Source organism: Talpa occidentalis, unplaced genomic scaffold, assembly GCF_014898055.3.
Source record: "Talpa occidentalis isolate TD23 unplaced genomic scaffold, MPIMG_talOcc4v2.1 talOcc4.14, whole genome shotgun sequence".
In the NCBI taxonomy this organism is placed as follows: domain Eukaryota; kingdom Metazoa; phylum Chordata; class Mammalia; order Eulipotyphla; family Talpidae; genus Talpa; species Talpa occidentalis.
In genome coordinates this window covers 61,278,258-61,304,739 of record NW_023601433.1, presented here as the reverse complement: position 1 = coordinate 61,304,739, position 26,482 = coordinate 61,278,258, and the positions used below count along the sequence as shown (strand labels likewise).

The 26,482-nt window shown below is 43.3% G+C and overlaps 1 protein-coding gene across 3 annotated transcripts in view; it reads right to left on the bottom strand.

Moving 5' to 3' along the window:
• Window positions 1-26,482, bottom strand: part of CAMK1D (calcium/calmodulin dependent protein kinase ID) — a 363,622-nt gene that overhangs the window by 25,486 nt on the left and 311,654 nt on the right. For all 3 annotated transcript variants that reach the window (XM_054695091.1, XM_037510613.2, XM_054695092.1), the window contains exons 5-6: window positions 25,525-25,651; window positions 8,421-8,496 (exon numbers count right to left, since the gene is read on the bottom strand). In XM_054695091.1, coding sequence (XP_054551066.1) covers window positions 8,421-8,496; window positions 25,525-25,651 — 203 coding nt within the window. The remainder of the gene's footprint in view (window positions 1-8,420; window positions 8,497-25,524; window positions 25,652-26,482) is intronic.

Genomic DNA, 26,482 nt, shown 5'->3' with positions numbered 1-26,482 from the left:
CATCTATCCTGATGGCGGAAGGGCAGAAAAGCCTGATATTTTCTTTACCCTACACCCTCCTTCAGAACTAGTCTGTCTTGTCTGAAATAACTGTGGGTAGCTGCCAATTGCCTTTCTTGCATGGTGCTTGGTGGGCACTCAGCAAGTAGATACTGAATGATGGGACTATACTAAGGAACCTGCGTTTTATTGGTCTTAATCTGAATACTATGACAGATATGTAAAAATAAAAATAAAAGCAAATTCTTTTAAGTTGATAAATCTCTTATACTAGATTATAAGGTTGGCTTCATGGACAAAACAAGTTTCCATATATTATTCTGAATTTTATAGAATGACCAGTAAGACCAGAATCATTATCAAAATGTAATGTAATTATCTTGGGGGTCATATATTTGATTATGTGCACTTCAGAGCTTTCTCCTTACAAACTTGGAGGAGGTAAGGCTGGAGAAACTGGGAATGGTTCACATATTAAAACCACGTGCAGGCTGACTACAGAAAGAGTCATTGATGAAAATGTGATGGCCAACTGTCCCATATCATCTCCTGAGATCTGGGTAATTTCCTGAGAGTTAAGAATGAATAAGCAGATGAGGGAAAGATCTAGGGGAGAAAGGAAAGGAATATAGGAGAAGAGGAAGCACATTCCTGAGAAAGTATATGTACAACTGGAGCTGAAGATTGGGAATGGAGAGGAAGAAAATACATCCCAAGCATGAGAAGCAAGCAATCCACAGTCCAACCCATGGGAAGCATAATCCAGAGTTAGAAAAAATTCTGCTACAGTAAAGAGCTGAACTAGACAAAACATTGCCCAAAGCTGTTGTGTTGTCCACAATCCCACTTCCAGCTGAATTTTTAAAAAAAAGATTTATTTATTTATTCATACAAGAACTGGGGTACAGGACAGAGGTGTGGGGGGTGAGAGGATTCACCAGAGACAGAGTGGGGAACAGAACAGGCAGATTGACTGAAATACACTGCTGAGGGGAGCAGCGGGCGAGTCAGGAGAGGTCTGCTGTGCCATGTGGGTAGCTCCCTAGCCGGCAAGGGCTCGAACTTGTGCTGCAGAGGCTGTGGATAGCTTCACAGTGCTGTGCTTAACCCCTTGTGAGGTGCAAGGGAGGCTCCCAAGCCGAAGACTTTTTGACTCTTGCATTCACCCAGTGTCCGGGGAGTGCGAGATTAGCACAGCATATAAAGCCTCCCCATGTAGGGGGAAACACATCTGAAAGAAGATGGGACAAAACCCCTTCCAACTCAGCTGAGGGTGCCAACAGTGAGACGGATGGTGAGAAAGGGGACGAGGGAGGAGAGCTTCCAACAGCTAGGGATGTTGTGTTAGGAAAAACAGCAGAACTTTGAACAGCTAAAATTAGTTCTCTCGAGTAATGAATTTCACATGGAAGCACCGAGGGGCACAGACACTCAGTCTGGAAGTGATTAGCACAAGCGCTAACTGATGATTCCAAAGCTGTGGCGGATTCCCAATTAGACTTCAGCATCTAGACTTTGTTTTCTTGATTGTTAGCTCTGGCTGCCTCCCTCTCTCCTGGCTTCCTTCCTTTGCTGCTCTCTCTCTCTCTTTCATGTCCTGATTGAAATAATTCTGAATCTGTGCACACCATCAATGGCATTTGGGAAATGCCTAGGTGCCTCCATCCCATTGGCTTGACATTTGATGACATTTTTCACTTGTTCTCTGGCCCACGTTTGCTGTGTCACAACGCTCTCCTAAGACCACCAGGGAACAAGCCCGTGCACCCCATAAAGCGATCAGAAGTCAGAGTATCCCCATGGGCGGTGTAGGCAGGCACAGCACCCACAACGGTGGCAACTGAGTCCTGGACTTCTGGTCAGCCCTGGCTCAAGTGCTCCCGCCACCTCCATGAGTGTTTCCTGCCTTGCTGGGGCAAAGCGGAACCTCTCCCCTCCAGGCCTCACTTTTATTCCTCCTAGTCACAAACCCAGCTCAGAGCAAGGGGTCTGAGTTCGCAGCTCTCGCAGTTACAACCCCCAGGCAAGAGAGCCACCTACCTCTCTGTGGCCTTTCTGTTTCTTTTTACAGTCTGGCCCGCCTCCCTCCTGCTTCCATGCTACTGTGGCACATTCCACATAGCAAATGTTTTAAAACTCAGTAAGAGCCTCTTGTTCGGTCTTTTGTTCGGAATGGTGCTAGGAAATTAATGATAGGTGCCAGGCGCATCCTTATAACTCAGAGATGATATTTTATCCATCACCAGGTTTTAAATAGCAGAAATTCAAAACTGAATCACATCTTTCAAGTTACAGCTATGTTATAATTATGTTTCAGAGTGAATGGCACATCTTTTCACAAACATAGTCAGCACATCATCTCCTTAGATAATTGGGTCTTGAAGGGTAAACCGTCAGCTCCCAGCTCGATGGCCTTGCTGTCCTTCCAAACCCGAATCACTGTCATCCATCTCATGAAGCTTTCCTCAAGGCCAGACAGGACGTGTGGCCCTGTCCTGGTGCTGCTCAGATCTTCCCTCCCACCTCGGAGACAGCCAATAAGACTGGATTCTAACTTATCTGTTTACCGTCTTTCACCTCCAGCAGACAGTAAGTGCCTTTGAGGCTGGGCGGCAATGAATCTATCTCTGCAGCCCCATCATATCGCCTGACACTTATTAGGCTCAATAAATGTTAAATAAATGAATGTCAATCCCCTGCCTTCCCTTCTCCAGGTTAAATATCCTGAAGCATTTAGCTGTCACTGAAATGATGATGTGGAGATGAAAATAAAACAGCAGAGGAAGTAAAATGTTTTTCCATCTGACCTGAAGCTGCACCATTCAGAGTATAAAGGTGATGGAAATGACACATCCCCCTCCTGCTTCTCCCTCCGGCTGCCCTCTCTACTCCAGGGTCTTGGCAGAGACAAGGGCACAGATATTGGTGGATTCCACCTTCCTTGAAATCCCATTCAAAAGGTGGAGTTTCTTTATCTCATTGCACTGCTTTTAAATGCTCCTCCATTCCACCTATGGACACACCTGACACCCACTTTTTGAAACCACAGTGTTTTACGTTAGGTTATTTCCTAAGGAGATAGAGGTGAGCCAGCTCTCACAGTCAACTAATAACACCCCTCTCCCAAGCCCGCAGACAGAGGGTCACAGGCCCATGAACAAAGCAGAAACTAAAACTCTAAGGACTCACAATCCACCATGGCATCTACCTGTCCCCAGGATGCACTCAGTGTAGACTTCTATGGGCGATAAGATACCTTGCTGAAAATGCTCGGAAAGCAACCAACTAAAATGTTCAGGAAAATAAAATCAGTAAACCTGAGAATTAAAATAATCGATGCCTGCTGAAATAAAAACAGTGATGCTAGCAGGGCAAGGGTGGCTGGTGTTTAAGGAGGAAGGTGAAAGATGCAAGGACAGATCAGCTGTGCTGCTTGACTGAAATGCACTTTTGTAGCTACGGGGGACTTGGAGCCCACCACAGACTTGGGAACCCTAAAAGTCCCCATTGTTCTGATTCCTTGTTCATAAAGGAAGCTTCTGGTTTGAATTTGCTTTCTCATACAGCATTTCCCATGGGGGTGGGCAGGGAGAGAACATGCCTGTTTCATGACACGCTTATCCAATTACCTTGCAGGGTACAAATCTCATTATGATTTAGTAAATCAACACTCCAGTTGTGTGGATTTATTTTTCAGATCTCTTCTGAGTATGGTTGGTATGAGTCAATTCACAGGGATTGTCTGAACAAGCTGAATAATTAGGTCTAATTTAGTCTTTAAACTTCAAAAGCCAAAGTCCAGATGGTGGGCCCACGGTAGCCAAAATGATGGAACGTGTCCACTTCACAAAGCTTCTGATTCTCACAAGGTGATTGCTGCCTGCTGGTAACACCATCCTTATAACTGAGTGTGACCACCATCTCAACACTAACTCCTGGTCATCTCGCCATGACTCAGCAATAACTCTGTACTCTCTGCTCCTGAAACCTGGGCTCATGCTCTCTCCTTGGGGCACATATGTCCATAAGGAAGGGGCTGTCAGCAGGTCAAAGTAAAGGCTACTACCTTTTGAGACTCATCCTGTGTCTCAGAAGATGGAGATACAGCATGTAGATGGGGAGTTTTAGTTCCACTCTTAGAGCTAATTACATCCTGTGGACTGGCCATCCCATTATCCTTTGTCTTAAAAATTGAACAATGCAATAGTCCAGTCAAAAATAAAGGGACTACCATAAATTCCCAAGTATTTTACCTGGAATTTCTTCTAGGCCGAAGAGATCAGAGGTGACAGCCTGGGTAAATGCTCTCACTGTCCATGGCAAATCTTCCCTACCTGTCCAGCCTGACCCAAAGCCCTAATGCTCTCACCTTCAATGACTGATTTCCTTAGATTTTCCTCAGTTTTTATATCAACAAATATTCACTGTATTTCCTCACAGCATAATATAGACAAATAATGATTAAATAATCTCCTTGATGTTGTGAGAAGAAAGGCAATACACCTGGACACAAAATTGCATTTGAGTGATGAGAGACTGACTCTCATCACATGTTGGAGATGTATTTCTTTGGAGCTTGGACTATCTGGGCTTAGTCAACCATTGACTGGACACCCACATGATTATCAGGGCAAACAGCACGCTCCATCCTCAATCCTTCCCAGTAGCTTCAGCTATGCAGGCAATTTTTTTTTTTTTTTGCCAATTCTAATTTCCCAAAGATAGATTCCTGGCAGGATAAGGACTCATCAAATGTGTTTTAAAAAATGAGTATCCTTGATAGGAAAAAAATTTCTCCTTCCAAATGATGAATAACATAGAAATGAGTGTGATCAAAAGAAAGCCAATTCATCAAGTATCTGCAGTGACAAAATGAGGAATGTTTACCCAGCATGTGGAGAGAAGAAAATTTGGAGCTGTGGCCTGTCACAGCCACTTCTGCTTGCGATCTGATATCTCAGTGTGACAGATACATCAAATGAAAATAATAATGCTGCATTCTGAAAAATTGCAGAGAATAACTTCTTTTCCATTACAGGTAACATGAGGAATGAGGAGCTCTGCATGGTCTCCCGTGGGAGAGTTGGCTTGCCCAGATGCTGCCTGCTGGTCTCAGCCTGCTCAGCAGCCTTGATCATAAGTGTTTAGGTGAAGGAAGGGAATGGGGAGAACTGACAGGGTGGATCAATGGGAAGTACCATGGTCCCTCCCTTGACAATAGTTATTGGCTCTTTCAAAATTTTTTTTTAAATTTATTTATTTATACAAGAACCAGGGTACAGTCCAGATGAGCGGGAGGGAGAGAGGATTCACTAGAGACAGAGCGGGGAACAGAACAGGCAGACTGACGAAATACACTGCTGAGGAGAGCAGTGGGTGCGACAGGAGAGGTCTGCCTCACCATGTGGGACCCTTGCCAGCTGGCGGGGATTGAACCGGCGCTCAGAGGCTGTGGAAAGCTCCACAGCGCTGCGCTCAACTGCCTGTGCCACCAGGGGAGACCCTCTTTCAAATTTTATGTAGGATTGATTGGTGAAAACCAGACAAAAACCCCTTCAGAATCAGTAACTGTCTAGCCAAGAAGAGGGTCCTCACTGGCAACCAAACTGGCTGGCAGCTTGACCTTAGACATCCCAACCTCTAGAATTGTGATAAATGTTTAAGTCAGACAGATTGTGGAATTTTGTGAAGGCAACCATACTGATAAGACATCATTGCTTAGAGAAACATCTGTCAATATGCATCTCCTCATAGCTGTCTTGATAGCCTATCCCAATGCTAAGACTTCAGGGAAATTATTAAATACACAATTGTATATTCCAGAGTAGCAGTTCAAGGTTTAGAAATATGTAAAGGAACAAGAAAGAAGAAGGCCAATTCTGGCCTAGCCCCAGGGAAAATTTCTCTAAATGACATCAGTCCTTTGAAGGAAGGCGACAGGCCTATCATTCATTTCTTAAAGCCCATCACAGTCAAGCTGGGTAAGGCAGGAGCTCTGATAAGAATTTTATTTGAGGATTTAGGGAGTCAGAGTAAATAGCATGGGGTCCACGTCCAGTATCTCCTTACCCAGGAAACCATCCCCAACATGGTATGTAGAATTGTGTATGTGTGTATGTGTGTGTATGAATTTATTAAAGAAGGGGGAGGTCCATATATTTTATGAGATTCTCAGAAGAGTTTACAACCTACCACCCTCTCAAAAAAGATGAAACTACTGCCAAAGATGGTTAACATGTATTGAAAATGAAAGCACTGTAAAAGTGCAATATGTTAGTTGTACAGCTCAAATGAATCTGACCTTTACCAGTTTCCATAGTGGGAGCCATATAGACCAAGTGTAATATAATTGGATAAAATTCTCCTGTGATAATGGCAAGAATCTACAGGAACTGTCAAGTAAATTCACAACAAACTGCAAAAGCTGCCCAGCTGAATGTATGCTGTAGAAAGAGCATTTGCTTCCTAGATAATGAGACAAGCCAGTGTCAGGGGGATGTTTCCAGCATTCCCCATGGATGCCGCCCACTGTCAGAGCTTTTACCAGTCAGAATCCCCCAGAGTCTTTCATTGTGTGCAGGGGGCTCTGTCTGCCAGAACCTGTTCCCTTCCTTGGGGATGATGAGGAGGAGAAATTCATTTCCTAACAGTTACAAAACTAATTGGCCTAAAGCCACCTTGAATTATGTTCCATAATAAGTATTTGAAAGAATCATTGCAAAAAAGAAATTGCAATTTAAAATTTATAGTAAACTTCACCAAAACAAAACATAACAATAAAAATGAAAATTGGTCATCCCAAAATAATTATAGCAAGTCTATGGTTAAGGACATTTCCTGGGTCATGAAGACAAGGCACCAGTGGAGAAATGAAGACTCCAAAGGCTTAATTCTGGTTTTCTTCTTCTTTTTTTTTTAAGGTGATGTCCTTTGGAGAGGTCCTAATATTTCCCTAGTGGTTTGTATTCCTGGGTAAGCCAAAGTGGCACATGAAAAGCTGTGAAGGAGCCCAAAAGCCAGGAGGTACGATCACTGTTTTAGGTTGAAAGGCTCACACTGTTTTACTTAATGAGGAAAAGACCTTTTCAAGTGTGTGGGTGCCCAGTGGGCTGAAGCACTGTATGGCCCCCAAAGGCCAATACCTACTCTTGAAGACCAACCCAGAGTCATCGCCTCTCATCCAGGTCAACTTGTCAAGCATGGAATGGCAAGTATGTGCTAAATGAAGGCATGCCAACTATGGAGGCCAAACTTAATCACCAAATTTAAGGTAAACTTTCCTGAGAATGATGTTTCTCTCCAAATAAACCTCTTTGCTGAAAAGTAGACCAGGTGGAATTTGTGGACTCTGAGCCAAATCAGAAAATATGACCCCATTACAGTATCCCAGGATGTTGACTATCAAGCTAGAAAAGGTGTTCAGTGTCGGGTCAGGATCATGAATAACCCTCACGGCTGGCATTTTATGAACAATAGTGAATGAGTAAAGGACTATAAACATAATATGCTTGCTACTTGCTCTTGATTTTTTAAAATATTCAACTACAATAGTGTTTTAAAGGGTAAATGAAGAATAAACTCAAATATAAAAGCTAAAAAAGGCAATATTAACAATGTATTACATGCACATCACAAATCATAAGGAAAATGCAAATCAAAACCATAATGAATTACCACTTCATGCCTATGAGGATGGCTGGTAAAAAAGAGGATAGGAAAAGAAGTGTTGGTGTGGGTGCACCATTGCTGTTGGGTGAACACTGCTGCTGGGACTATAAAATGGTAGTACAGTTTTGGAAAACAACACTGCAGTTTCTCAAAAAGAAAAACAGAATTACCACGTGATCCAGTGACCCCACTCTTGCATGCGCACTCAAAAGCACTGAAAGTGGACTCTGATAGGGACCTGTACACCTCTGCTCTTATCAGAAATGTTCACAATAGCCAGTAGGTGGAGACAACCCAAGCGTCCCTGGACAGATGAATGGGTAACCCATTTTGTTATAGACATACAATGGAATATTATTCAGCCTAAAGAAAGAGCAATTCAGATGCATGCTACAGCTTGGATGAACCTTGAGGACATCATGCTGAGTACAAACAAAAGGACAAAAGGACAGATATTACACAATCCACTTAAGTGAGGGACCTGCAGTAGTTAATTCACAGAGACAGAAAAGAGATTGGTGGCTGGCAGGTACTGGGGAGAGGATGAGGGGTTGCTGTCTGGTGGGGGCGGGTTTTCAGTTTTAGGTGATAAAGAAGTTCTGGAGCTGGATGGTGGGAATGGTTTTGCAACATGTTTGTGATTTGCACCCATAGAAATGGTTAAAATGGTAAATTTCATGTTATGTGTATTTCACTGTAATTTTTCTTTTATAAAGGAAAATGGAAGCCATGGTGGGCATGGCTGTACTCACAAGATATAGGCGATCACTCCAATGGACCAGCAGTCAACAGCTTTGCTGTAAGGTTTCTGGGCGAGGACCTCAGGAGCTATAGAATGACAATGAGAGACACAAGTCTGACAGATTAGATGCCTAGGACATAAGATAGTTTTCAGGTATTTTCTCCCTTTTTCTTTCTGTTACATGAACTGACCTTTCTGTGACTCTAAAAATTGAGTAGAGATATATGATCTATTTTCTTTGTGGCTGGCTTCTCTAACTAGGAAAGTGTGTGTGTGTGTATGTGTGTGTGTGTGTGTGTGTGTGTGTGTGTGTGTGTGAGAGAGAGAGAGAGAGAGAGAGAGAGAGACAGAGATTATTAATCACATTCAGTCAATCAACAAACACTTAATATGTGACTATTCTATTCAGTGCTATATTAAGTACTGTAGCTCAGATTGGACTGAGTCAGAGTAAAAAACTCAGTTTGGGGCATAGGGTTCTGACTTCACCTCAAAACTGTTCAAGGAAGTGTTTCTAGCCCCTGTGTTAGGCCTTGCTGGGTGCTGTGGGAACATGAGGTGAAGCCCCCTCCCTGTTTTCATGGAGCTTAAAATTGAGAAGAGGTTAGACGTAAAATATGTTGCCTGGGAATCACACACCAGATTTGCTCTTAGTTTATTCTCTAAGGTTTCGAGTGGGTTCTCTGTTAGCACTGTCATTTCATGTCCTTATCTATGAATCAGGAAATGCCATTTAATCTCACTTTCTGGGTTGTCATGCACTATCCAGCAAGAGTCACTCATCATGGGAGTTTGGGCTCATTTGGTATCATTCCCACCCTTCCTGTTCCTGGCCTTGAAGCTACTGTCCAGCATTGGATACTCAGCCAGTGTCTGCAACCAGTTGCATCTGCCATAGCAGGAACCTGATACGTATTTGTGTAGAGTAAATACAAGACAGTGAATCTTCTTCACGATAAAGCCCCTTTTTATTCAAATACAGCTGAATGAGGTATCTTTATCATAGACTTTCCAGAAAAATTTAAAAGGTAGAGAAAATAAAAACAGCCAGCTACAGCTTATCAGGCACTGATTATTGGCTATTTTGTGTGTCCTATAGGTTTGGGACACATTAACTAACCCCAAACGCCTTTGGGGGGGAAGAACAACCATCATTATCACCTTTATTCCCAGATTGCAGGAGAGGGCACAGAGGGACAAAGAGGTCAAGAAATTGTCCAAAGTGAGCTAGTTAGAAAGTGTCATCTACACCAATCTCAATGAAGTGCCCATTAGGATGCGTGTCTTGTTCTAGTATCTTCTGTATGATCTTTTCACCCACCCTGACAATTACCATTGTCTGCATCTATAGATTAGGAAAACCTGTCTCAGAGAATGTTCTTTTCCAAAGTCACACAGTAGGTAGGGAAAAATTGGGATGTGAACCCAGGTCAGTCTCATTGTTGCCCAGCTTATCACTGATGTTAGGTGAGAGTTTCTTCAGTCTGTAAGAAAAGTCCCTTTGCAGAAAAACTACTAGGGAAATCCTTTCTTTCCTTCTGTGAAGATAAATATGTTTCTGAGCAAGAACAAGGCAGTATACAAACTATCGCTGAATGTTTCTGGATATGATAGTAAGAAAGTCAATCCATAGATAATCCCCAAATCTAATTTAAGTTTTAGCTCCATTATATCCAACTTTCTATTAGATCTTTTTTTAATGGGTGCAAAATAAAGCCATTTGTGCACTTTCTTTAATGCAACAGCAAAAGGAGAAGCAAAACTATAAAGCTAGGGAGCTCGCAAATCGGGTAAGTGGAGCTGCCTCCATCCACACTTCCTTCCCCCCACAGCTGCTCAGAGCATATTTCTCTATTGTGGCAACCGACAAAAGGGAGCCGTGCACCCCAGTAAATGTCTCTCTGACTTAGGAGGTCTGTGCTACCTGAGCTGATGTTTGGGTCTGAGAGCCCCCAGGGCACACAGATGGTGGGAGGTGACCCTATCTGCAAGGAGCTTAGTTTCTAAACCTGCATGGCCATCCTTGTGGTCTGATGGAAAGTTCAAAAGAGGTAAATCTGACCTAGCTTCACCTTCCAGCAGAGCTGATGGCAGATGTCATGAGCATAGAGCCCAGCTGGGGGACAGTAGCCCCAGATTTCCTGTCACGGGGTCAGCAGGGATCTTCAGGGACATGGTTAGCCAACCTGGCCCAGAGACTCCCCAGAACCAGATGTCAAATGGCACAGAGACCCCAGGAACTCAGTGCAGGATTTAGAGCACAAACTCATGCTATATGCCGGGTGCCCTATGGCGACAGACACACGGGGATGAATCCCGAGTTCATGAGCAAAGACTCGCTGCTCCTGTGAGCCACCATGTGCACAGGGGTAAAGAGCCATAGCGCGCACACCGGGGAAGAGCTAACACTGTGTTCTTTGGATCCCTCAGCTTCACATTCTCCAGCACTGGAGACTGGGAAGAAGATTCTTTACAAGAACATCTTCCTCCTCCTCTCATGTTAGAAAGAGGAAAGTACTGGCCACCATCCATTGTTCAGAGACCAGAAGACTAAAGAACATGCCCCTCCAGAAATCCCACACCTAGGGGCACTTGCACATCAAGGATTTCATCATCAACCCCACAAATTCACCAACCTTTTGGGCAACTGTGCAAAGCACTGCACAGACTTGAGAAGAAAGTGGCTGACTTTTATGCCACTTGGAGCTGGGATGTTACTTGAGACATTTTGATTCTTGAAGCCATGGACAAGATATATAGTTGTTTAAATATGAAAATTTTGTTTAAGTGGCAAACTTTATAACGTCAGTATATGATTAAAATAAACCCAGTTTTTGGCTGTGATCAGTAGCATGGATTTTAGGGGGAAAATTCTAAATGATTAAGAGTAAAATACCAGGGTATCCACACTGGAGGTGTAATCTATGCATTTGTGTTGAACACGTCTTCATCCCTTTCTGGTTTTGTGTCTTTTCTGGATTATGTCACCACCAACAAAATAGAAACGTTTTATCATCATTGGAGGAAAGTGAACAATTTACCTCCTTCATGGTACTTGAAACTAATGCAGTGGGTAAAGATAGTAGTCTATTGTAAGGACCAAAAAAAAAATGAGAAAAAATTGATTTGGAAACAATAATGTCACGAACTTATTAGAAAAAAATTGTGTAACAGTATTAGATACCCTAAAAGCCTTCATTCTAACTTCACTTGAGATATCTGGAACCAAATCTACCTACATCATTTTAAATAGCTACTTAAAAAAAAATCTCATAGTAAGTCTTGAAAAATATAAATTCCCAGGCAATATTTAAAAACCCTCCTGACAATTTGATGTGGTAGCCAGATCACGAAGCATTCCTGAGATGAGCTCAGATTTTTTCACTCCTCCACTCCTTCTGTGTTCAAAAGAGGCTCCCTTGTTTCATCAGGTGTTTGAAATCGCTGTTTTTTTTGGGGGGGAGGGTAGGGAAGGGTCTTCCTCCTACCACTTCTTGATCCCTTTCGGCTATGGCAGAGTGTGCAGTACTGGGAGAATCCATTTACTCTGCTATTTTGAGACCAAACTCACTTTGAGAACAAGCCAAACTCCCTTGGAGTATGCTATTAATCTTATTCCACTTGCGATCAAACTTATACCACTTGGCAAGAATTCTGCCGTGATCCTAAAATATCATAGCCCAATGTAAAAAGGTTCAGAAGACAAATGAGCTTCCAGGTCAAGGAGGCATAAAACACAGTCCATCAGTTCTTTGGAAAAAGATGAGGGATCCCCCCAGTCACACCGCCACCATCTCATCTCTTCTCCAACATTGCCAGGAGATGTCAAAGAACTTGATCAAGAAGTAATCTCCTCTTCTGCATCATGCTCAGTGAAATAAGTCAGAAGGAAAAAGAAAAATACCGATGGTTTCGCTTACAGGAGGAATACAGGGGATCAAGGGGAAAAAAATAACAACAACAAAAACCACAACAAAACAAAACAAAAATAAACAGACTACAAATCAGAGATTCTGCGGGGGGGGGGTGGGGGGTGGGGGAAGGTATCAAAACGAGGGTGGGAAGAGCACAAGAGACGTGATGGTGCGCGGGTGAATTGGTGGTGGAAATTCTATGGTGACTACACCTGAGACAAGTAAGCAAACATTGTAAGAAAAAAAACTAAAAAATTAAAAAAAAATAAATTACTGAACAAAATTGAAAAAATAGTAATAATCACCTTTTCTAACTACATGGCACAACACAATAGTGGGGAGGTTGGCAATGACTCGCCACTCTCACCCTAATAACAGAGGGAAGCTTTGAATGGAACTAACTTAGTTGGAGCTATTGATACAGGGTGCACTCGTTAAAGGGCACTGTGGCACTGATGCCATCAGCCCTTGGCAGAGCAGGGGCTGCTAGTTTCCTGGCACAGCCATTGCATAAGAAAAGACTCAGCTGGAGAGGGCACCCACATTCCTCCTGTGCATTTCAAGGCACAGTCCCTGGGGACTGTCAGTGGGCAGCAATGGCAGTATTGACAAGATCCACCCACCTGGGGGTGCTGAAAAAGACAAATGCAAGACAGGCAGTATGTCCGACCTCCAGACTGCCCCTGACTCAGGCTTGACCAAAGCCAGCCTTTTATGGGTAAAGAGTGGGGTTGGGTGGAGGCAGCTCTGCCTGAGTAACATGTGTTGTGCGTGACACTTGGGTCCCCAGGTCCACTCATCAAAATCTTAAAGCATACTGGCCCCCTGTAAGCAAGCTCCCACAGTACCTGCTACAAGCCTTCTCTGCTGTGTGAGTGTCACTGTCAAATACCAGACTTCATGCTGGTATTTGTGTTTGTGTTTCCAGGGCTTACCATATTCTGTCGGTCAACAACTGCATATTCAACTGGACCCAACCTATTAATATTTAACATACAATCCATTATGTTCTCCAAACTCCACACTACCGACTTACAAATAAATACAGCTGTCTCAAATATTTTTGGTGAGTAGGTACAATAAAAAATAAGAGAAGATAACAAATGAATTTTGAAAAACAAGCACCTATCAACTGGGAAGTATAAGTACTAGGTGCAAGTAAAATCAATCGCTAAAAAACCTGCCCTTAAGCAAATGACTTCTGACATGAATTACAGGGATAAGAGGCAGAATGAGTTCTAATCCTCTGCCTGTGGATTTGATTGTCATTCCTGGAGTTCTCCTTTTAAAAGTTTTTTCTCAAAGGGACTTTGGAATTACTGATTTGGGGTTAAAGAGTAGAAATGATATTTTTAATCATCTCTTAGAATCTTCTTTCTGGTCAGATCGTGGGGTGATTCAGTTTTCTTTGCCGCTCCTGATAAAACAGTGTCCCGTCAGCTTGTTTAGGCTACACCATTAAGTAGACATTAATCTCCACGTAAACCGAGCAGCCCCGGCAGAGCATCCCACAGCTGCGGGAGGTGCCCGGGGCAGGTTGATGCAGTCCTCTCCCAAGCCCCAGGATTAACTCATCCTTTTTAATGAGACAGTAGGTTCAAAAATCTAAATAACTGAATTTACTCCTGTGAGATTCACTTCCAATCTGCTGTGGAAAATTCCATTTCGTGGGAAACATCTTTCATCAGCCAAGCTGTTTTATATTGATTTAGAGCAAGGATTCCTGGTAAAGGGAAAAACTCCAGAGATTTCAAAATGAAAAAAAAAATTCAGAAACCTGTCATCTTATTTTTAAGAACAATCGAAATGCCCATTTTCCTTACCCAAAGAGAGAAGTAAAAGAATTAATCAAGTGTAACTGAAAACCAGGAAGGTGTCTGTCTTATTGGGGTGGGATGCCATCACCAATCTTCAGGCTCTTAGAAAGTAGCAAAAGAATTTTCCCTTCTCCTTAAGGATGTGCTGAAGAGCAATACCCATTGAGAGAGGGGAGACTGAGATTTCGCTGCTAATAAGCTCAAGTTCAAGGCAATTTGTTCTCCTCTATGATGCTCGTTGCTCTGTTCCTTGTACTGCTTTAAGAGGACCATTTCCACAGGAGAGGCACAAGGCAACTGGAAGGGGAGCAGCCCTCAGCGCCAGAGAGTGAAAGCCAAGGGTCCAGAGCCCTGGGAACCAAGATGTGGGTGTCTGCTTTTATTCAATTATTCAACCATTTTAGAGGGTTGGGAATTGGGAACCATTTCAGGCACTGGTTTTATGCCATAGGAAGACAGACCTGCCTCTGCCCCCATGGTGCTTTTGTTCTACTGGACATTGAGAGCAGAGACACAAGTCACAGAAGCAATGCCAGCTGCATCTGCCTTTCTAAGATGATCAAGTCAAGATGGTTAAGATGGGAAAGATGCTGATTCTGAAGTTTAACTCCCTCTGAATAAAATGGAAACCACTGACCTTATTCTAAATAAAACTGAAAATATCCAAGGAAAGAATATATAGTTGACCCTCAAATAACAAAATCACAGAGGAGTTAGGGGTGCTGACCCCCACACAGAACATCCACAGAACTGCCTTCTGTGGTTTCCTCATCTGAGGATTCAACCAGCAGACATCTACCAGTAGTTAAATCTATGAATGCAGAAGCCACGGGTAGAAAAAAAATCCACATGTAAGAGCAGCTGTGCTGTTCACACTTGTGTTATGCAAGGTCAGCTATTTTACCTTCAACAGTCAAAGGATGGAACAGGTGCAAAGAGAAAGAACGACAAAGACATGATGGGGCAAAGCTAGTGGTGGGGTATGAACACGCTTTTAAATTACATTATAAGAATAAAGTATAGTTTAAAGGTGACAAAATAGGCAAGATAAAAAGAATCATTTCTAATTAAAAGAGAGGTAAAGGATATGAAATGGTTGCTTGGACTTAGGTTGTTTAACTTAAAACAATGTCAGTTGTCAGGTACACTGACTTTTCAGGGAAAGAAATCTAGGACCTACCACTTATTACACACATGTGGACTGGGGTATGTCCTTTAATCTCTTTAAACCTCTATTTTGTTCATCTGTAAAATGGAAACATTTTATTAGAGTTCAACTGTTAGGACTGTGATGAGGCTTACAGGAAATAATAAGCACATAAGTTTTGGATATAACTACTAGTAGGTATTATGTAAAAATGTGGGAGTTGGAGGACCATAGAAGCAAAAACAGAACTTAAAGTTTTATTATTTTCTAGAAGTAAGGCTGGACAGATCCTTGATCTCATCTGGTACTTTCTCTTGATTCTATCATTACAAAATGGAAACAATTCCTAAATGAAGATTACGATAAAGCCTTCAAAAGTCAGGACTGACTTCTGCCCACCTGTGACAGAAGGGGTGTCTTAAGAACAGTGTTGGAAGGTGTCTTAAAAACCCCTTTAACAAACCTGCCATCCAGTTGGCCCCTTAATTCATTTGGTTACTGATGCTTTTGTTCATTAATCACCAGCACATTAACATGGACTCTGCTTGGTCCAGGCCCCATTGCAGACAGCCAACCGGGGAGCTGCCTGCTCACCATTGCTGGCTGACAGCACTATGGAAACAAGGACAGTCTGTTGTATTATTAGAGATTCCTGGGATGGCTGAGGAATGCCAGCTTGCCATGGCAACTTTGAAGCTCTGCCTTTACGGAGGGAGGTGGGAAATTATTTCCATGTTTCTCTCCCTGGCCACCTGCCTTCCTTGTCCCCCAGCTCACGCTTCCACTTCCTGCCTCCCAACCAGGAGTCATCAAATTTACCCCCTCCATCACTCCAAGTTCTCTGCATCTTGTAAATAGTCTAAAGAGTGCAAAGCCCAGTTCCATCAATTCCTGTTTCACTGGTCCTAGCTATAATTTATTGTTAAACGGGGAATTGGAAAAAACCTGTTCTGGTAGACTGCTTATAAACATGGAACTTCCTTCATCTCCCTTCTTTGTGTAAAACTGGGCCATTTTCCCTACCTGTTGAGACAGAGCTGGCTGAACACTAAGATTAGTAGCAGTCCTACCATTCTTTGAACGAGTTTCTGTTTTTGAAAACGAGTTTGAAATGTGGGCTTTCTGTGATGTCAGCAAGAACAGGTGGTGACAGGCAACTCGCCAGCCCGTGGCTGTGTATAAGGTGTGCATGTTCCTCTTGCTGGCTGGTCTCACCTCCCTGAGGAGACCAAGAAGAAAGGTGTTTGTCTTAGCTTCATGCATGTCATGGTAGGTAGGAAAAGGCAGCACTTTGGCCAAAAGGTCCTAAAACACAAGAGCCAGTTGTGGTCAGAGGTAGGGGAGACTTCTTTTAATACCCAAGTGGCTCATTAAAAGATATCACAGCACCTAAGGTGGTGGTGGTGGTGGTGGTGGGGGGCACAGCGATTGGATTTAAATTCTTCTCTGCCAGACAGGTTAGGCAAGGTGACAAGGTCTTTATAGGAAGGCCCCTAACATGGATGTAGGGTGGTCTGATGGGGAGAGTGCTGAGATTGTAAAAGAGTGCTTTATGATCAGCTTGTATACACTCTGAGTGACACTATCACTCGTCACCTCAGATCCAGCAACAAATCCAAGGATAGACGCCAGGCAGAGCTCTGTGCCCCCAGGTCTTAGAAAACTCATTATCTTTCTATGCCCCGGTTGTTCTGTCTTGAAGTGTCCCTGTCATTTTCTCCTGGAGTTAAGCCTTTGCGGAAAAGAACTGGAGCTCAGTTGAAGAGCTGCATGCAACCCCTCATTCAAAGGAAGTCATTAAGGATCCAGGGCTAGATATCATCTCCGAGCCAGTCTTTGTCCTGAAGCCACTCGACTTCTGTGCTAGGCTCCATCCAACACAGATAAATATCTTCTCACGAGCCACGAGAAAAAGCCATAATATCACAAGATATTCCAGGAGTTTCACAGGTGGTGACAAGAACACGGCTCCCTTGCTATGGATGAAAAAGTAGTCTTAAATCTGACTACAATACAGTTCCCAGGAATCACTGACCCTGCGTGTCAGGGAGGTGGTGAGGAGAAGGATTTCTTGAAATAGCGGGAGAGAAAGAATACATTTCTATTCAGCAGTGACCTGTTCAGAGACGGTAAATCTAATTCTAAAGATCAAGGGAAATAAAATGTAGGCATACATTTCAGGGAAGAACGGGGCCTCTGTAAGAATTGCATTATAACAAGGAGGCAATATTGAATGGCTTAGTCAGATCTGCCTTCTGTCAGAATTTTCAACAGCAAAGGTATTAAGAAAGGAAACACAGATAATAAAGGCTTTTGCTGTGAGCAGTGAAAGGTGCTGTCTTATCTAGGTTTAGAGTATATTGCAATCAGGACTTTCGGTAAATAAAAATACAGCTGTAATTGTCTGCTGTTTGTCCTGTTTGTTTGTCTTCAACCCAAAGTCTCAAGTTCGGAGGTGTAGAGGTGCTGGGAAGAGCTCTGTCTTCTCTCTGTGGGTGTAGATTCCGTTGCTGTTTCTTATAGTTTCCTTAGAGTCATAACTTCCCAAAAATGCACATGAAAGAGCAGCTCACGCTAATTTTCCTAGTAGCCTCTTGAATTTGACCACAGGCATGAAAAGTCCCCGTTAAAGCACCATCCTGATTTATAATTACCGCTCAGAGCTGAGCTGGGATTGCTATTCAGATGCTACGATAGCCAAGATGTGGCTGTGGGTGGAGGATGAGGCTAAGGAATGGAAAGGGAGTGGAAAATGAGAGTGCAGTTGGTGTTTGAAAATGTGGGAGAGACGTGGAATTCAGTGGGCTGGAGGCAGGAAAATGTTTTGAGTAAGGCATTTCAGAGCAGTGTGGCAACAAAAAACCCTATGACATGTTCCTTCTAGGTCATTCCGAATCAGCTTCCACCTACTATTTATGACTGCCAGGGATTTACACCTAATCCCATCCTGTCTTCTGAACGCTGACAAGAAGCTAACACTTCTATTAATTAAGACTCTGTTACAGTGAATCCAATGTTTTGGTCTGAAGTCATCAAAAAAAAAAAAAAAGTTAACTTACAAAATACTGTTTTACTTGCCCTCCACCTCAACGAAATGGCACCAGTTTAGAAACTGAAACTCCATCCCATTGTCAAGTATTTATTGAACCCAGGAAGAAGTTCCAGAAGCATGAAAAGTACTTTAAAAGCAGTGTAAAGAGTTCTGGACTTAGTGGGGTGGACGCATGGAGGCTGGCTGGTCTAGGGCAGGCCTGGCGTACTTTGCCCATGTCGGGTAATGAGCTTTGCCCCAGTCTGTGTTTGCTTGTGTCAAGGCTACTAAGAGCTGCAGGTCCTACAAGTCTCCCCACTCAGGCAGCCTGTTCTGACAAACGGAGTCTGGTCACAGCACATCCAGTGTGTGATGAAATACTTGCTCTGGGTTGTCACCAAGGAGCTGGTGACAGAAGGAAAGAGAAAATCCTGATCTGTCCCACCTAGACACCTGCATGTGACGATTTATCAGGCATAGAAAGTCCTGTTTCAACACCAACTGTTTGAGAGAACAACAATGTAATACAACTGTGTAGTAAAATATAGTATTTATGTGAACACCAAATAAAAATCAAGTTTTTATGGGGCAACAACCACACAGAAGAGTGAAGATTAAAGGGTTGGTTATGAAAAGAAGACCCATGAGGAAAGATGAAGGAGTCATCAGATGAAGGAGTTGCTGAAGATGAGAGAACTGGGTGATGTGGATCAATTAAATCCTATTTCTTCTTGTCTGTTCTGAGTGAAGAAGGGAAAATATGAGAGTGAAGATCCTTGGCACATTGGTACAGAGATACTTAAAGGATACTAAGTCACATATCTGTAGGACACATCGTGGTAGAACCAAAAAAAATCATGGAGGTCATTTAGTCGATGTGCTGATTGTACCAACACTTCACAGGCTCATAACCCCAAGAGTCCCATGAATTAAAAGCATTCCTCTAGGGGCCTCCCTGAGGGTGCAGGCGGTTGAGCGTGGCACTGTATAGCTGTCTTCAGCCTCTGCAGCGCAGGTTCAATCCCGGCCGGCTGGGGAGATGCCCACAGACCTCTCCTGTCGCACCTGCTACATCCCTCAGCAGTGTATTTCATCAGTATGCCTGTTCTGTTCCCTGCTCTGTCTCTGGTGAATCCTCTCACCCCCTGCACCTCTGGCCTGTACCCTGGGTTCTTGTATGCATAAATAAATACATCTTAAAAAAAAAAGCATTCTTCTAATTGTATGAAAAAATATGTTGAGAGTTTTGACCAACTGGTCTCCATTTCTGTTTAGGAAAAAACATGATAAAATTTGTTTAAACTACTTTGGGCAAGTTAAGTCAGAGCTAGACCAATGTCTGTGCAGGCAGCATTACAACTAAGTTACAGAAGAAAACGGGAATGATGCCTTCCCCATGGCTCTAGTAACCTAACCATTAGCCACCATCAAAAGAACCACAATGCTGTGCTGCTTAGAAACAGAACACTGGAGCATATGGAAATGCTCTGGCCTATTTCAGAGTAGCACCCACTAGCGACTGTGTGGCTACTGGCATGTGCTCCAAATGAAATGCTGTGGAGTGATGGATCGTGGCTCGGTAGGGCTCAATGAAAACAATCTCATTCAGCTCAAAACCATTACAAAGCAGTTCAAGTTTCCACTACCTCATGCCTCTCACCCTTTCTAAAGTACAGCTGGGGGTTCCTGAATCACCTTGCTAGGAAGAGAGGACAGCACACTTGTCTTCCTCCAGGGACGCAGAAGCACTCTGCCACATTAATTTGTAGAAAAAGATTTGAGGTTCTTTTAACATAGTTTAATTTCCTGTCTGCCCTGTTCAAATCTAAACTGCCAAGAGGAATAGGGCATGACTTCTTTGTCAGGGATCCTAAATACTGCCCCAGCCTTGCAGAGATAAACCCTCGTGGCAGTGCAGGTGGCTGTGTCCAGCCCCAGGGTCAACAGCACTAGGGTCCTCTTTCAAAGACTGGTTTCACCTTTTTCCTGCATTACTCTGACTACCAGGTACCCACAGATAAAAATTAGTCATTCAATTAATTCATAATTCAAGGTCTCCAAAATCAATGGTCTGCCATCTTGTTTCAGCTCTCACTGTCAGTAAGTGTGGTTTTTGTGGTCTACATGGTGCCACATTTTTCATATTTTGTTATTTTTTATTCCACCATTTAAAATGATCATGTCTGTAGTGGTGCCCAGTGTTCCTAAGCACAAGAAGGTGGGTGTGCCTTATAGAGAAACCGTGTGTTTAGACATCATTCAGGCTGAGTGGTAGTGCTGCTGGTCATGAGTTAATGTTAGTGAATCAGCAATAACATTCAATACACATAAAAGTTACACGTGCATCAACTGATGAAAATCTTTTAACACAAGGCCCATGGGATCTAACCCTGTGCTTTCTCTAGGAGCACTGGTTTCGCGTTCACTCATTCAGCACTCCTAGAGATACTATAGACTAGAACTACTGCAAATAACAAGAATCAATTGTATGTATTATTCCAAACTGGATCTCTCCCCAAAACTCCACACTCATATTCCAGCTACTTTCTTGACCCTTCAGACTTTAATAAAGCAAATCTTGAACCCCTGGTAGTATTTCTGCAACCTGTTCCTCTCAAGGTTTTTACATCTTGTGTAAAGGCAACTGCACACTTTCAGGCCAGATAATCTTGGAACTGTCCTTAACTTCTCTTCACTACCTTCTGAATATATCTGGATTCTGACAGTTCCCTCCCACTTCTACCAGTCTGGCCCAACCCCTGCTATTTTTCACTTGGATTAATTCCAGAGTCTTCTGATTGGTCTCCCTCCTCCCATCCTAGTCCTCCCCAGTGCTGTTTCTCCTTAACTCTGTCTGTCTAGAAGAAATCTGATAAAACTTAGATCATGTCAAGTTTGAACTCAGAATCCTCCAATGACTTCCTGCCACCCTGAGTAAAAGCCACAGTCTGACAATGACTTGTGAGTCCTGCTTTGCACATACCTTGCCCATTACTTCTCTGAGATTATTTGCCATTATTCTCTTCTTTCTTGACTCCTGTTTCTCCTCCACATACTCCTGCCTCAGGGTCTTTGCATCACACTTGAAATGTTTCCCCCCTAAATGAAAGCACTTCTATCAAATCATTACCCCATTGTACCGTTTAGTGAGGATGCCCTGATCACTGCATTTAAAACTGCAACACCTCCCCACCTCCACCCCATAGGTGAGTGGATCAAGAAGATGTGGTATATATATATATATATATATATATATACATACACAATGGAATATTACTCAGCGGTCAAAAGATATAAACTCATGCCATTTGTGGCAATATGGCTGGAGCTTGAAGGGATAATGCTAAGTGAAATAAATCACAGGGAGAAAGATAAATACCAGATGGTATCATTAATATGTGGAATGGAAAGGTACTAGACTAAAAGTGAGATAAAGGTAAGCTTAAAAACCAGCCCTTGACAGCTGACTATAGAACTGAAGCACCAAGGAGGGGAGGGGTTGAGGGAAAGGTAAGAACAAAGAGAGACGGAAGCACAGTGTTCTTTGGTGGTAGAATACTGATTAGTTGGTGCTGGGTGCACTATGGTGGTAATACCTGATGGGGATACCCCAATATTACCTCAATTAAAAATAAATAAAGGACCTCCCTGGTGGCGCAAGCAGTTAAGCACTATGAGGCAGTCTGCAACCTCTGCAGCATGAGTTTGATCCCCAGCCGGCCAGAGAGAAACCCACATGGCGAAGTGGACCTCTCCTGTCTTGCCCACTGCTCCCCTCAGCAGTGTATTTCAGTCAGTCTGCCTGTTCTGTTCCCCACTCTGTCTCTGGTGAATCCTCTCACCCCCCACATCTCTGGCCTGTACTCCAGCTCTTGTATGCATAAATAAATAAATCTTTAAAAAAATAATAAAAATAAATAAATGAAATTTAAACATCAAAACAAAAATTGCAACTCCCCCCACACACAGTTTTTGCTCTTTCCTGCTTTATTTTTCTCCATAGCATTCACTGCCATTTAATATGCTAATTAATACAGTTAATTATTTGCATATAGTCTGTCTCCATCCCACTCAAATGTCAGTACCTTGGGGGCGGAGATTTCTATCTGTTTGTTTTGTTTCTACTGATCTATCCCTAGTGCCCAGAACAGAAGGTAGACACTAAATAAATAATGCTTCAATGGATGACTAACATAGCATTTACCATACGTTATTCAACTGATCTGTTTCCTTCTGCCACTCATAGTACTGTCAAGATTCTGAGGTCAGACTTTCTGTCTTCTTCATATTTGTGTTCCTACCACCAAATCACTGTGCACACCTCAGGAATATAATTAATGCATGCTGAATGAATGCAAGGGGAGGAGAGGAAAAAACTTGTTAATTTTCTTGAACTTTGAGTTTTGATTCGATTAACAAGTATCTGTGGAAAGATGAATAAGACATAGTCCCAGCTCTAAGACAAGGTCCACAGCACAGGGGGAGAGACACAAATAAACAGGGACCCTGATGCAAAGTGATCAGAGTCACACTAAGAAAAGAGTCTGGAAAAGAACCAGGATGGCAAAGGAGAGGATGGCTGTTGGGAAAGCAATCAAAAGAGGGAACAAATAAGTGGGGCTTTGGTGGCTGAACAGGAGCTTGCCTTGCAGGCTGAGAAGGAAGAAATAGCCCCAGCTCAGCTGCTCACTGTCCAGAGTACATCTACATAGATATGCACTTCCCAGTGTAGCCCCTTTATTGCTCAAAAAGGCCTCCCAGGAGTCTCAATGCACAATAGATAGGAACAAACTAAACAAACAATCTGCTCTATTTTCACAAGCTTCCTCTCCCTCTCCCAACTCAAGGAAAACTAGCTATCTGACAAGAGGATTACTTGATATCTCCACTTGCCACCATTTAGGATAGTGAGAGCAGGGGTCACAACTCTATGTGCTTCTCAGACTCATCAGTATGTGACAACTAAACAGCCCAGCTCATCAGACAGCAATGGCAAAGATATCCAGAGAAACTGCATTACTATGGGCTTGTCCAGGACACAAAGAGGTAGATATCCATTTAGAAAGTGCCAGGGCTTTTCAGCATCAGAGTCAAATATGAGAACTGTGTGATGTATATTTAATATAGACAGTCATTTCAGAACATTTAAATTGCAGCCTGACAGTAGACTTCCTGAAGAGCAGACCCCACGGCCTCAGCAGCTTCTTAGCCCAGCATCGCCGGGACACCAGACTGCGGAAAAGAGGAAAGCCATCCTGGCAGGGGTAATGGACACCACGACCTGGCAGGCCTTTCCATCTACCTCTGTCTATGATTCATGGTCTTTAGAACAGACTTTTTCCTCCCTATCTTTTATGAGAAATTAGGAATAAGCTGTCTCATTCATTTTTATTAGCTGTTTTTCTGATGGCTTGGACTGAACTGGAGGAAACCCCCCCACCCCAAATGCACATGCATTTGCACGAGCATCTCAATTCATAGCCCTGACTCCGGTTCTCCTTGACCGGGTCCAGGCTATTCCTGCAACTCTCACCCCACTACCCTAGATCACAGCTTACTTACTGTGCCCTTAATCTCCATCAAGCCTGCACAGACCTCTTTAATGTGAGCAGAGTAATCTCTTCTGACAAGTGTACACTCTATCCAGGGACACAACCCCGCCTATGATATCCACCAGCTAAGCGGTACTGACACATCTTTTCTTCTTCGGCCACCTCCTTTCTCACCTCCTTCTAAATTTTTGTTTCTCTATTTTTTTCTGTTTTCCTCTATTCCCCTGGTCGGCTCACTTCTGCTCTCCTTTGAGTTCCTTTAAAGTGAGCCAGTTCCTTTAAAGTGATCTAACACCCATTATCATGGCAGCTCGAAAAGGCCCTGATGTATCTCCATGGTCCCTTGGAGCTGCCCCACAGTGCTTTGGGACCCAGGTCTATTTTGTTTTAGATCTGCCTTCCTCATTTGACTGGCAAGGTCATGTGGTCATTCTCCAAGACCAGCAGGAATACCAGTCATAAGCAGGCCCTCCTCTCTGTCCAGTGGATTTAGTGCTCTCATTAAGAAAAGCTTTCATGGTTTGTGGGTTGCGAATTCGCTTTGCTCTCCATTTTCCACGTCTTTTCTGACCTCTTTTTTTCCTGTTCTCAGTCACTCTCCCCACCCTGCAGGATTTTTCCCACTGAGGGCTTTTGCACAAGCAGACACCCTACCTGGAATGCTTGATGCTCCCAACTTTCCCAAGGCTGCCTCTCATCAGTGAGGACAACGCCCAAGTTTCCTCCTTGTCCCCTTCACTGTTCTAATCTCCCTCACCCCTTCTGACTGTATTACATGCCCCCATTTCATTTTCACCCCGGCACTTATGATCCACAACAATCCTGTTCATTTCTTTGCTTGCTGTCTGTCGCTCCCAACTAAAATGTAAGTTGAGCGAGGGCAGCGCAGTCTTTGCCTCGCCCCAGTCCCTACAACAGCATCTGGAACAAAACACTTTAATATCCATCTGCAGAATGAATGAATGCATCCGTGTAAGTGGAAGTCTCAAGAATGTCACACATGGCTCCAAAGGCATTTCTCCGGGTCCTCAGAAGAAGGAAGATGAGCCCCTGTATGAATGTCACACATTCCCTGTAGCCTTTGCTACACTCTGCATGTTTGGTACAAAGGAGCTGGGCTTCTTATTTTAGAGAAGACTTTCATTCTGGACTTTTCCCATACAGGTCAGGACTGGCCAACTGAAAAGTGAGACTTCTTCAAGGTTTGAACAAGATTCCTCCTACCACTATTTTCCTTCTGGCTGTTTCTGTTTGAACACTTGAAATGTTTTATTTGTGTCTGCACCTTACTGTTATCTCAGTGCCCCCTATATATCTATGAAAACAGAGCTGTAGCTACAATATTTCTGGTATTAGAATGTGGGAATTTGCCCAGATCACTCCCCGCCTCCCTCCACTCAGGCCTGTACCCAAATCAAACAGGTTTCAGGGGAAATCATTTCTCTTCTAACTCATTCCAATATCTCTTCATCTTTTTATTCATCCCTCAGGGGAAATGAAGGCAGCTGTGATCACGTGCCAGGCTCAGATGTTTAATACTGATGAAGTTGACATGTGGGGAAGCACATGTGCACACACACACATATTCACATACACATGCAGACACAAGCAAGTACACACACACACACACACACACACACACACATTCCTTACCAACGTAGCCTGGGGTTCCACAGGCTGTGGACATCACATCTCCTTTGCCCTCCATTTTTGATAATCCAAAGTCACTGATCATTATTTTAGACTCCTCATCTTGACTGTAGTACAACAGATTTTCAGGCTAGAACAAAAAATAAAAAAACTCTTTAGAGCTTGGTTAGTAGAGTTCGGATACTTGTGGGAGACTCCCCAGACTGTAAAAGCTCTTCATGACTTAAGAACATACTTGACCTTTAGACAATACATGCATTAAGAAAAGCAGTGTTTAATACAGTAACATAGAGGGCCCTCACAGTATCAGGCACTTATACAGTCTTTCAGTAAATGTCCCATTTGCTAGCATTCTCTATACTTAAAAAAAAAATGAGCCATAATTTGAGGCAATCTAGAGATGCTACTTAAATTTGTCGTTTCTTGGGTTTGGCAGGTACTATTTTATTTTTTATAGTGACGCTCGTTAACAATCTTTCCCTAGCCCAAAGGTCTCTTTCCCTGCTTGTTCTGCCCCCTCTCCTGCCCAGGGAAAGCAGATGGGTGCCTCTGGAAAGAATGAACAGGACTGGGGAGGCCCAGCACTTTCTAGCCACATGTCCTTAAGCACTTTGAACTTCGGTGTCTATCTGCAGAACACAGGTGGCAATGGCTCCATTTGTCCCCTGAGCAGCACAAGATGGAGTGCAGACTGCAGTCAGCACGCACATAGCCAAGATCTGGTTACACTTTCTGGAGCTCTGCTTATCTGTGGTACTGGCTTGGTGTCTCCATGACAGGACTTGGGGGGCAGTTATCCTCGGGATTGAGGGGTGAGACTGTGAAGCTTCATTTGCTAATCAGAGAGTTTTATGTAAAATTAGGGACTTTTCTGGTTCCTAGCAAAGAGTGGGGCAGGGCTTATGGAGCTTAAAGACCAAGGATGCTACAGAATTTATCTGATAAGTTGCTTCAATTGATG